The sequence below is a fragment of the Ictalurus punctatus genome, chromosome 10 (genome assembly GCF_001660625.3).
Source record: "Ictalurus punctatus breed USDA103 chromosome 10, Coco_2.0, whole genome shotgun sequence".
Taxonomy (NCBI): domain Eukaryota; kingdom Metazoa; phylum Chordata; class Actinopteri; order Siluriformes; family Ictaluridae; genus Ictalurus; species Ictalurus punctatus.
Genome location: NC_030425.2, coordinates 19,475,544 through 19,489,138, shown reverse-complemented (window position 1 = coordinate 19,489,138; position 13,595 = coordinate 19,475,544). Strand labels below are relative to the sequence as shown.

Sequence of the window (13,595 nt, the reverse complement as noted above, 5' to 3'; positions counted from 1 at the left end):
GAAAGTAGAGGTGATGCTGTGTCAAAGCAGCGCATCTCTAATTGGATAGTTGAAGCAATCTCTATTGCTTATGAGGCTCGGTCTCGCTACGCCTCTGGGCATAAGGGCTCATTCCACTAGGGCGGTCACTTCCGCGAAGGCTTTGTCCAAAGGGGTATCTTTACAGGATGTGTGTGCTGCTGCAGGGTGGTCTACACCACACACATTCATTCGTTATTACAGCCTGGATATTCATTCCACCCCGGGCTCAAGTGTCTTGCAGTGACCCTTGGGCTTAGGTCTTTTTGAACAGGCCGTACCCTCGGTATGAAGGAGTGGGTATTCTCGTTCCCATTGTGTTATGCTAAACGCAATGTCGAAGTTCCCTTTGAAAGGGAACGTCTGGGTTACTTATGTAACCCTGTTCCCTGAGAAGGGAACAAGAAGCTTTGAAGCTTGTGAGAAGCTTGCGTAGCTTTGTCATACCAGGGCAGGCCTGTGAATTGCGTCTTCGCTTCAGATAATAAAGGCTGATTGCGCGGTTCACAGGTGCCATATTTATATCACGCGACACGCTTAATTGCCACGTCCTCTGATCATGGCAGGCCTATAAATAGGTATGATTTTACACAAGCTTCAGATGCCGGTTGCGCGTGAGAGGCGCTCCCATAGTGAAATGCTAACGCAACATCTCGTTCCCTTCTCAGGGAACAGGGTTACATGGGTAACCCAGACATTTTATTATCAAGTTATTGATAGATTTTATACTTCACATCTAATGTCACCATCAGATTGCAAGCGATTAACGTGGTGTACCGTGAGCAGTCGAGCAATTCTGGTTTCTGAAAGTCATAGAGTTTTCACCACACCAATAAAAAAAAGTTTTCCCAGTTTGTGTTACATTAAACCCTTTTGGGAAAAAAAACAACTTTAATAATAACCAACCAAACAAGCCTAGAGTAATACTTTTTTCTAAGAGTGTAGGCACATGAGTATTCAAAGATATGTGGGTGGTATGCATGTGTCAGATGTAACAAACTTACCACACTCACAATCACACACACACACAAAAGAGTTTCCCTATCAGCAAAGGTTCTAGAAGCCCTTTAGGCAGCCAAGAAATCTACCATTCAAATGAAGCCTACTAAGGTTTGTGATCAGAATTTGGGTATTACTGTACTGTTTGCATCTCTTGAAATTATTGTTCAACGTGTAGGGCTCTAAAAATAGGATTAATCATCATTCACATTGAATCCAGAGCGTATCAAGGGAACACCAAGCAGGAAATGAGAATGCATCTTGAATGATATACCAGTCCACTGCAGGGCACCACATACATATATACACTGTACACTCATTTACAGCTAGGAGTTGCCAATCCACCTACCAGCACAGTGGAACAGAAAGGAAACTGGAGAGCATATGGGTATTGGGAACAAGTAAAACTCCAAACAAATGGTAACCCCAGCTCAGGATTGAAGCCTTGCACCACCAGACCACTACCCAGTGCAGGATTAGTGTCAATTGGAAATATTTTTTTATTTATTTGGTCTCCCCTTGGTTTCCCATAAGTTATTTAAAGTGTAGTACACCAAGCATCCAATTTTCACAATTTCCCTAACCCCACATTTGGTCAATCAGCCAAGACAATAGTTATCTTTTTTAATCAGCACATAGCTAGGTATCATGTCACACAAACATCAGAATATGGTATGGCCAAAGTCTGAAGGCAGAATTTGAAGTGATTCAAAGGACAATATTTGATTTTTATATATTTTAAAAATGCTTTTACAGAACCAGATGATGTCTTTGTGAGGCACGTGTGTGATTACACACAGTGCACGCAGTACCTTACTACATTAGCCTCACTGCGCCAGTCAAAAACTACTGAAGCAAACTTCAGACACAAGACATATCTTGGCTGATTAGCTGTATTTGTGATATTGGCTGTAAATTTTATCTTAAAGCACATTATTGCTCTAAATGGTAATTAATGGTCAGGTTCATAATTAATCTTTCATCTTAGAGATAGATCACAGAGGCAGATTACAGTTCTAAGCTATTTAGTGTAACAAAACTGCTGATGTAGTGAATTAATATGAATACAGGAACTCACTTAGGATGTCAGGACCCTTGGCTGTGAGTCTCAGACCTCGGCTTCCTAGAGGAACCTCAACCACCGTCTTCAAGGCTTTAATAAGAGCAAAGAAACAATGTCAAAACAATAAAAGTGCTTTCTTCCAAACAAGAACACTGTGTAAACAGCAATCTCACATATCACCTTCTGCTTGTCTCACTGAAGTGGACTGAAAAATGAGGGTCATGTCAATTGTATAACAACTGCTAATATTATTACATGTCTATGTAAGTAGCTTGGTGAATGTGTCAGGCTGTTCTGACTGAGTGAACAGTTTCAATATCAATAAAAGCCCTCAGAGAAATTATATCTTACCTGCAGGTACTTGAGTTTTGGACCATTTACTTTATGTACTTACAATGTGTTCAAACATATGCTCAGAAAATTGGTTCATGCCAGTTTTCTCCCATTCAACAATGACTCACACAAAAGCCATTTGAATAAGCTACCCCCTGTGGAGAATCTACAAAATGCTAAACATGAGTAAGTGATTTGTTAAGTCAATGAATTAGTGAGTGTATGAAAGCGTATATTTGTGATTGAGTCACAGTGTTAGTGAGTGTGAGAATGAGGAGTGAAAGAGTGAGTCGGTGAGAGAGTTGGTGAGTCAGTACCTGAATGAGTGACTCAGAAGGTTACTTATTAAGTGAATGAGTGAGTAAATGAGTGAGTTGGCGAGTCAGTAACTGAAAAAGTGAATCAGTGGATGAAGGAAGTGAATGAGTGAGTCAGTTAATGTGCTTGTGAGTCAGTAACTGAATGATTGACTCAGTGAGTGAGTTTATAAGTGAATGAGTCAGTTGGTGAGTGAGTCGATGAGTGAATCAATGACTGAATAATTCAGCTAGTGAATGAGTGACTCAGTGTGTCAATGAGTGAGTTACTGAGTTACTGCATGTGTGACTGAGTTAGTGAAGGAGTCAGTGAGTGAATTAGAAAACTACCATGCCACTCTGCACCAGCATGCAGTTCAGGACTCAGACAGTCTCAATCTTTAAGTACAAGTTCAAAACCTATTTGTTCAGTCAGACATTTTTTTGTGATAGTGGACTGGTCAGATGCTTTATGTCATGGGGTGTTATCGTGCCTGTGTTACCTTTTGGCTCTCAGTTATAGTTATGAAGCCATAGCTAGACCTGCTGGAATTCTGGCCTGCACTCTCTCAAAATGTACACTCTTTGAAACCACTCTATGATTAGAGCATACTTTATAACCTGTTCCCTCTCTCTTTTAAACTGTATGTGCATTCCTGATGCCTGATCCTGACACAGTTCTACAGCTGTTCCCTCTCTCTTTTAAACTGTATGTGTATTCCTGATGCCTGATCCTGACACAGTTCTACAGCTATTCCATCTGCACCTGCCTGATTCATCCTGATGCTTTACTTCTGCATTCTGATGCTACTTACCTTCTGCAATTGTGACTCACAATCTGTCGGTATCCATGTGGAACCATTCACAGCAGCAAGTAGCTTATGCCCAAGTCTTACCCGTTCTTGAGTAAATAATCAATCTTGTAGACATGAACATTTTAGAACAACTGCAATAATCAAAGATTGCTTATCCCAGGCCTCATTCAAAATACAACCCCTGACAAAAAATTTGGAATCACCATACTTAGAGGATGCCCACCCGGCTTTTTTTTTTTACTTCATAGCAAATAAACAAATCACAGATATGACACAAAACAATATTTGTTTAATAGCTATTCAAATGTTTATTAAAATGTTTGTTTAATAGCTGAACATTCTGGCTTCGTGAAACATACTTCAAACCAGTTAAATTTAATTATTTTAATGAGTGGAATATTTTTTTCCAAATCAAGTAGAGGAAAAAATTATGGAATCACTCAATGATGAGGAAAGAAAATATGGAATCACCTTGTAATTTGCATTTCTAAAACAAATACCAGCACAAGTCTAAAAATGTTAATTAGTCTACAGTTAAAAGAGAGTGCTTACAGTGCTTACCTTAACCTCTGTGTTTTTGAAAGGAAACTCTTGGCCCCAACAAGAGAGTTGTCAATTGAAACAATGGAAAGGATCATACAACTCCTTCAACAAGGAAATCTGACACAGAGTGTGGCAAAAGATGTTATTTGTTTCCAGTCAACTGTGTCTAAAATTTGGTGCAAGTATAAAAAAAAATGGGAAGGTTATAAAACGGAAAAAATACGGGTAGACCAGCATCAGAGTAGAAAACTCAAAGCAATATGTTTTGGAAATAGAAAATGCACAACAAAACAAATGAAAAACAAATGGGTGGAAATAGAAGTCAATGTTTGTAGCAAAACTGTAAGAAATGGGCTGAATGAAATTTGCTGAATGAGGTTTGCATATAGAAAAGCCAGCACAAAAACCAGCACTATCACCTCCACAGAAAAAAACATGGTTTACAGTGGGCTAAAGAGAAGCAATCATGGCATGTGGATGATTGGATGAAATGGATATTCAGTGATGAATCAAGAATAAGCATTGGCCAAGGAGATGATGCTGGAACTTTTGTCTGGTGCCATTCTAATGAAACATATAAAGATGACTGCCTGAAGAAAACATTTACATTTCCCCACTCATTTATGATATGGGCTTGCATGTCAGGTAAAGGACCAGAGGAAACCTCAACGCTCAGTGAACAGGTGTACATTGAAATTTGGACACTTTTCTCATTCCATCAATAGAAAATAGGTTTGGTGGTGATGAAGTCATTTTTCAGGATAATAATGCATCTTGCCACAGAGCAATGAGTGTTAAAGTTTTTCTTCAGGAAAGGCACATCAACTCAGTGACATGGCCAGCAAACAGTCCGAAACTCAATCTGTTTAAATGGTGGAAATTTGAAAAAATGGTCCATGACAAGGCTCCATCCTGCAAAGCTGATCTGTCAACTTCTATTCATGAAATTTGGAACCAGCTTAATGGAGAATATTGTTTTTTATTAGTGAAGTCCATGCCTCAAAGAATTCAGGCTGTCATAAAATCCTGACGAGGAACAACATTGTACTAATTCAGATTTTTTCGTTGATGATTCCATAATTTTTTCCTCAACATTGAGTGATTCCATAATTTTTTTCATCTTCTTGAACTGGACCAAATATGCCATTAATTAATACAATATAATTGAATTAGTTTGAGGTATGTTTCATGAAGCCAGAATGTTTAGCTATTAAAAAAAATCTTTTGTCATATTCATTTGCTAAAAAGTTTTTAAAAAATTAATAAATAAAAAAAATCCTGGTGAGCATCTAAATGTGATGATTCCATAATGTATGCCAACGTTTGTGTGCTTATTCTGAACATTCAGCACACTTGGTACTGTTTGTCTTTACTCTTCTACACCTATATACTGTAATGATTTATTATCCCACTATTCAATGTCACTGGTGTTTTTTGTTCATCTTAAGGTTTCTTTTTCCTTGCCATCTCTGGTTTCCTCATTAGGGATCTACATCTGAATTTATGTATAGTTGCTTTGTGGCAAAATCTCATAAAATCCTATACAAATAAATTAAATTGAATAGAATAGACCAGAAAGTGAAGCAGAACCCAGGCAGCGTGTGACACTTGTCCTAGCTATTAGGACTGATTACTGGCACCCGTACCTTGTTTAACCTTTTTATGCTAACTCCAACAGCTTACGTGTTCAAGTACTTGAGTGTTCATTTGATGCTATTTGTTTTAGCCTGTTTAAGAGCTAATAGTTTCACTCTTTGCCTCTGGGACTCTGTTTTAACTTCCATGCTCTGTTTGATCCTTGCAAACCCTCTTTAGTTAAATGTTACTCTTTGCTTCTCATTAATGAATGAATGAGTGAGTGTGTGGGAATGTGAGTGAGTGACTTACAAGAGAAATTCAGGAGACTCATAGCTGTATTTCCATGAACTCCTTTTATGACACAACACATCTTATGTAGCTGTTAGATTTAATACCACCCTAAATGATCTATTTATGGTGGAGGATTTGAAGTTTACTTACAATCCAATCCACTACTTGCCCAGTAAGACTCTATACGATGACTGAGGAAAGCCCGTTTCATATGAGGACTGGGGTTTCACAAGAGATGAGTCATTATTAATGCATTTTAACAAGGAGGGAGAGAGCCATTTGCCCAGTCTGGCAGTAGCTACCACATCCAGGGGATGGAACAGAGCCAGAGTCTCGGGTGCCCCTGAAAATAATCACTTTTGGAAAGTCCTGGAATTTAATGCATATAATAATGGAATAATGTTTTGAGGCCCAGTCAGTGGTGTGGGAAAAATAATGTACGTTTCAAATGAAGCATGTTGTGAAACTTGCCAGTCCAATGTGGAGCCTAGGTTATTTTGAGAGAATGGTTGATGGACTTAATTTTGGGCAAATGGTATTAAACATAATGACAAAATCCACAAGCAAAATACTGAGCATTAAAATCTAAAACATACCTGTATATGGTGCAAATATAAATAAGAAAAAACAACAAAAAAAATCACTTTCACTTGTTTTTGCAGTTTCTGTTTATAGATATTTTGGATATAGGGCCATATTCAGGGTTGAGTTACGTGAGTTATGAGCAGTGACATGAATCTGCAGGGCACAATTTGCCGAAAATAGAGGCATGTCTCAGTTATGCATGATTCTGACCTTAAACATAAGGCATTTTTCCTCGCTCGGTACTGGCCAAAGTGAGGAACAATTTTAAATCCAGTGGCACTGGATTTAAATATATATATATATATATATATATATATATATATATCTATCCAGTGGCATATATATATATATATATATATATATATATATAGTTTTCAGAGTCAGTAGAAAGGTCTCTTTAGTGTTTGTAACTGTGACCTTAATCGCCTACCGCCTGTAACCTATTAGTGTCTTAAGGACTGTTCCACAGGTGCATGTGCAATAATTGTTTATGGTTCATTGAACAAGCATGAAAAACATTGTTTAAACCCTTTCCAATATAGATCTGTAAAGATTATTTGGATTTTACAAAATTATCTTTAATTTTTTTCTTCTGGAGGCTTTGACTGTCGCACTTGCTTCTTATTTTTGCTGCAAAACTCAGCAGCATTCATTGTGTTTTTTGTCTGAAAAGTGTCTCTTATGTAATATGCCACTTTCTTTAATGACTTAAAAACATTTTTCTGTAACATTTAATTTTGTGCTAGAAAACTAATGTTTGGGAATCGAAAATGTTTTTTGTACTGACTTGATAATGTAGAAGTCATAAAATAAAAATCTATAACAAAGTTTGTAATAAATAAAATAGGGTGCCTTAAACATTTGCACAGTACTGTACATATACTGTATATTGTATTATTTGTATTTCCAACAGCTACTTTTAGACTGTATTTAATACCTTGTATGTAGATGTCATTTAGTTTTATGCTTTTGGCACAATATTAACTTGTGGACATGTTAACAAATGGACAAATGCAGTGACAAATGTAAACCCACAAAGTTCCCAAATGTCAGAAATGAATAATAAAAGCACAGACTGGTTTTGTGAATGTTATTCTGCACTCATCTTTCAGGAACGCAGCACAGGGCCAGCACAGAGTGGAGGAATGGAGCATAAGTGCCAGTGACTCATTAGAAGCATTTTTACTTCTTATTAATAACGCAAAAGCAAAAAACGACAAGCCGGCAAGATCCTGAATGCCAGCCAATGGGGCGGAAAATCCTGGAGAGAGAAACCTATCTGATAACTCAGACTTACTGTGAAGTGCATAAAGGAAGCCTGGATGTTGTTGTGACGAGCAGTGAGTTATTAGCTAGACGCCATTTATTAGAGGGAGCACAATGCTTTTGGATTGGGTTACGCAGCGCTTTTAAAGCAAATAGCACGGCAGTCTGGAAATGCCAAACGTTCCACTACTTCTTAATCTGGGCACTCGGACACTTCACTTGACGGGAAAAGGGGTTTTGGATGAGGAAAATTACTTCAGCATGAATTGGAAGACCAAATACAGATGCGCAGGCCTTTCCAAGAACAATACAACACTGTGTCTCCATTGGAGAGCATCTGATACCATCTTCATTTGTAGCTTGGCACTTTTTGCCATCACTCTTAAACAAAACTTGGCATTTGAGGTATTTTAAGAGCAAAAATACATAATTGTTTGAAAGCAATATTTTAGCTATGCTGTGGTTTAGTGCACTGGGCTAAATATTTATAATGTAGCTGCACTGATACAGAATAGTGTGTATGAAGCACAAGATGTTCAGCGATGGTGATTGAATGATTAAGGTTCAATAGTCCAGCAGTTCTTTTTGGTTCTAGTATTATTTAGAAGCATTATTAAATATTACATATCATTATAAATCTCCTTTAACATAAAGTGGAGTGCACTTTCTCCTGGCAAAGGAGGTGTGGCCTCTGTGGCCATCAATTCCAGTGAAGATGTGCCTAACAATTTGTCACTTAAAATCATACCACTTAAGCAACGCAACACTGAAATGACTCTAAACACTATTCTATTGAAATATTGGCAGTATTAAATGTATGTCACACACCACATTATTACTGAGATCATATTGTCTGAGAAAATTGAAGAGACACAGCCCTATTTTATGTTAGTTATTGTAAGGTTATGAGCTCAAATACCAGAACTGCACTGTTGTTCCCTTAACCAATAATGGCTCAGCTCTATACTTGGATTGGATTCTGCCTCAGCTGTAAGTCACTCTAATAAAGAAAGGTTTTAAAAAAAAAAAAAAAAAAAAAAAAAAAAAAAAAAAAAAAAAAAAAGAGTAGGCAGACGGAAAGAACTGAGATATGGCACTGGAATACAATTCAAACACCTGCAACGATAAGCAAGGCCTTCCAATCATATCAAATGATTATCAAATATGTCTACAAAAGTCTAAAAGTCAGTGAGCAAATCCAGGCACACATGATGCCAAGAGAGAAAGAATTACAGTAAGTGTAACAGCTTATTATTGGTCTTTTCTAAAAATGCAAGCCATTACTGGCCTCACACGGAATCAATAATTCTTTACAAGCACCTGAAAATATCCTCTTTCCCAGCATGTGAAACAATATGTCGAATGTCTGAGCCATAAAACCCAGTATGCAAATAAACCTGCCAATTCTTGCAAAAGAACAGAGAACTCAAAGAATGTATTACTGGCCTCGGAATGTTCACAAACCCTCTGTGCTCTTCAAAGAGCCCTTTATCCTTGACCTGGGATCAGGCACTGATTAAAATAAGCACACTTCACTTAACTACCGCAAAATCAAAACGAGACACAAAGTCAATATTTTAAAATTATGCCTGAACAGCTCCATCAAATTACCAAAGACATTTATGAAAAGGCACTTCACCGCTGGAATAATACAAAATGCCTCGGACCAACTACAGTATTAAACAAGCTTCTGTAAGAGTTGAGATTGCATATTTGATGTGTGTGTGTCATATGTTGCATTAAATCCAAACCCATGTTCAGTTTTTGAGCATGTTTATTCTGTTTCTTTTCCCCTGTTTTATCTCTAATTTGGTCACCTGCAAATTCCCACCCATTAGCCAGTTCCCCCCATCATATGCCAACTACCACCCAGGGAGGGTGAGGGCTAACATGCACTTCCTCTGAGACACATGAGGCCAGCCAGCCACATATTTTAAAACTGCTGCTCATGCTGCATCACAGAGCAGTGTAACATTTAGAGGAAGTGCTATCTGTCCTCTTCTGCATACCTGAGATCATAGATGATTGGCTCATCACTTTGATTGACAGATTTGTGCATGCTGCAATGCTTTTCTGCTCACCATGGTTGTAAAGAGTGATTATATGAATTAATATATCCCTCCTGTCAGCTCAAACCAATCTGGCCATTTTCCTCTGATTGCTCTTCTCAAAAAGGCGTTTCCACCCACGGAACTGTTGCTCACCCAATGTTTTTTTTAATGCAGCATTCTGTGTAAACTCTAGAGACTGTTGTGTGTAAAAATCCCTGAAGATCAACAGTTTATGAAATACTCAAACCAGCCAACAACAAACATGCACAAAAAGTCACAGAGATCAATTACTTTCCCCATTCTGATGTTTGATGTGACCAGTAAATGAAGCTTGACCTGTATTTGCATGTTTTAATGCATTGTGCTGCTGTCACTTGATTGGCTGATTGAATAAGTATGTGCTTTCTGAAGAGTGTCTGAGAAGTGTGTTTGAAATTGTTTTAGTCTGAGTGTATATGAGTGTGTTTGTGCTTGCCTTTTAAAGTGTGTGTGTGGGTGTGTGTGAGTATATAAGAATGCCTTTAGTTTCTGATGAGTGTCTAAATAATGCGTTGAAATGAGTGTGTGAGTGTGTGTAGGTGTGTGGGAGCACATACGTTCCTCCAGCGAGACATGTATCTGTGACTGGCCTCGGATCAGGCGGCAGCTCGAGCCGTCTCCTCCACACACTCCACAGTTATCTGGCTTAGTGTTGCTGCCCAGCTGCCTATCACAGCCCACTTCCTGCGGAGTGGAGAGGAAAAGAGAGTAAAAAGCAACAGAGCTCATTAAGGAGAATCAGGTGTTTATTGTTTACTCAGTTTAAATGATTTAGCTATCTCACTAAACATTGTATCAAGCCTACTATTGGTTTTTAACAACAGATCAATTAACATTTCATCATATAAAATTAATTGTAAATAAATTCAAAAAGGCTTATGTGATTTTCTGATCAAAAGTTGAAATCATATTTGTTACATCTCCATAATGTTACATTTTGAAAGGTGCAAACATATAGACACCACTGAGGCCTGAATGAGAATCTGTTTACCTACATGTGAGATGTAAAGTACAAAAAGATGATTTGAAACCTTTTTAAAAAAAAAAAAAAAAAAACTTTTTATCAACAAAAGGTAGATTAGTGTTTGGAATGAACATTTTTGATTAGCAGTCTTGATATATTTCTTTCTTTCTACCCATCTCTCTTTCTCCTATACACACACGCTCCTTCTCTTATTCATCTCCTATACAGCTGCACAGTTCATCCACACAATGAGAAATGTAGTTTCAACCACAAACTGCTGTTAAACTAAAACCCAGCCAGTCACAGACTTACTTAAACATACAGTATACTTAATGTCCTAGATACTTCTGAACATTAATGTATTGACTTTCTATTTTAGTCTGTGGTTATGGACCATCAGTAAATTATGATATGGCAACTGAGATCAATAGTATGACTCATAAATGAAGCATGAAGGCTCTATGCATGGATCAAACGGGGTTGTAAGATTGTTAGGTCTCATTTTAACACTTAATTCATACAATAATGACCCTAGCAGACTCTTCTATAATGGACTTGTTTGTAAATTAAAATGAAATCTTTTCCATGAACATTTACAACAGGAATTACTTAGTTAAGTGTTTTAACATCAGTGATGCTAATTTTACTCCCCAGATCATCCATACTGTCTAAGGAATAGCTACTGGAATATTTCCATGCCTTGTATTGAAGCATAATATTAAAGTTGGTATTAGCATTTTGCAATGGTAACAACAGTCAAAAAGTTATAATATTTGTTCTTAAAAACAACATTTATATATATTTGCTGACCTGTTTAGTAATGCAATTATCCCCATCAACTAATTACATGACTGCAGCACAATGTGAAAAACACAGAAATTGGACAGCTTAAAGATTAGGAAAATGGTGCCTATGCCCACTGTAGCCTCAGATTATTGTTCTTGGCTGACAGCAGTGAAACCTGATCTTTTACTGTTTTTAAAAATTAATTAATTCATTCATTTATTTATTTAGCATTTTGCCTGCTTGGATAAATGCATAAAGGTTTTAGATACAGTGCATCCGGAAAAGTATTCACAGCGCTTCACTTTTCCCACATTTTGTTATGTTACCGCCTTATTCCAAAATGGATTAATTTCATTATTTTCCTCAAAATTCTACAAACAATACCCCATAATGAAAACGTGAAAGAAGTTTGTTTGAAATTTTTGCAAATTTATTAAAAATAAAAAACAAAAAAAGCACATGTACTTAAACATTCACAGCCTTGAGTGCCACGACACTCAAAATTGAGGTCAGGTGCATCCTGTTTCCATCTTTGATCATCCTTGAGATGTTTCTACAACTTGATTGGAGTTCACCTGTGGTAAATTCGGTTGACTGGACATGACTTGGAAAGGCACACACCTCTCTATATAAGGTCCCACGGTTAATAATGCATGTCAGAGCACAAACCAAGCCATGAAGTCCAAGGAATTGTCTGTAGACCTCCGAGACAGGATTGTATCAAGGCACAGATCTGGGGAAGGGTACAGAAACCTTTCTGCAGCATTGAAGGTCCCAAGGAGCACAGTGGCCTCCATCATCTGCAAATGGAAGACGTTTGGAACCACCTGGACTCTTCCTAGAGCTGGCCGCCCAGCCAAACTGAGCGATTGGGGGAGAAGGTGCTTAGACAGGGAGGTGACCAAAAACCCTATGGTCACTCTGACAGAGCTCCAGCACAAGAGAGGAGAACCTTTCAGAAGAACAACCATCTCTGCAGCACTCTACCAATCAGTCCTGTATGGTAGAGTGGCCAGACGGAAGCCACTCTTCAGTAAAAGGCACATGACAGCGCACCTGGAGTTTGCCAAAAGGCACCTGAATGACTCTCAGACCAGGACCAAGACAAAGATTGAACTCTTTGGCCTGAATGGCAAGCGTCATGTCTGGAGGAAACCAGGCACCAGTCATCACCTGGCCAATACCATCCCTACAGTGAAGCATGGTGGTGGAAGAATCATGCTGTGGGGATGTTTTTCAGCAGCAGGGACTGGGAGACTAGTCAGGATCGAGGGAAAGATGAATGCAGCAATGAACAGAGACATCCTTGATGAAAACCTGCTCCAGAGCACTCTGGACCTCAGACTGGGTTGAAGGCTCATCTTCCAACAGGACAACGACCCTAAGCACACAGCCAAGATAACAAAGGAGTGGCTACAGGAAAACTCTGTGAATGTCCTTGAGTGGACCAGCCAGAACCTAGACTTGAACCCGATTGAACATCTCTGGAGAGCTCTGAAAATGGCTGTGCACCGACGCTCCCCATCCAACCTGATGGAGCATGAGAGGTCCTGCAAAGAGGAATGGGAGAAACTGCCCAAAAATAGGTGTGCCAAGCTTGTATCATTATACTCAAAAAGCCTTGAGACTGTAATTGGTGCCAAAGGTGCTTCAACAAAGTATTGAGCAAAGGCTGTGAATGTTTAAGTACATGTCCTTTTTTGCTTTTTATTTTTAATAAATTTGCAAAGATTTCAAACAAATGTCTTTCACGTTGTCATTATGGGGTATTGTTTGTAGAATTTTCAGGAAAATAATGAATTTAATCCATTTTGTAATGAGGCTGTTACATAACAAAATGTGGGAAAAGTGAAGCGCTGTGAATACTTTCCGGATGCACTGTACGGTGGTCAGTCAATGTGTGTACAGACAAACAGATAAATATAAGGGATATATGACCTCTCTTAATTTGATTTGCTCGTGCTCTGA

At 38.2% G+C, this 13,595-nt stretch overlaps 1 protein-coding gene across 2 annotated transcripts in view; it reads right to left on the bottom strand.

Annotated features, from left to right (window-relative positions):
- The window catches only part of adamtsl3 (ADAMTS-like 3), a 179,126-nt gene that overhangs the window by 40,498 nt on the left and 125,033 nt on the right, over nt 1–13,595 (bottom strand). For both annotated transcript variants that reach the window (XM_053683431.1, XM_053683432.1), the window contains exons 7-8: nt 10,435–10,561; nt 2,096–2,170 (exon numbers count right to left, since the gene is read on the bottom strand). In XM_053683431.1, coding sequence (XP_053539406.1) covers nt 2,096–2,170; nt 10,435–10,561 — 202 coding nt within the window. The remainder of the gene's footprint in view (nt 1–2,095; nt 2,171–10,434; nt 10,562–13,595) is intronic.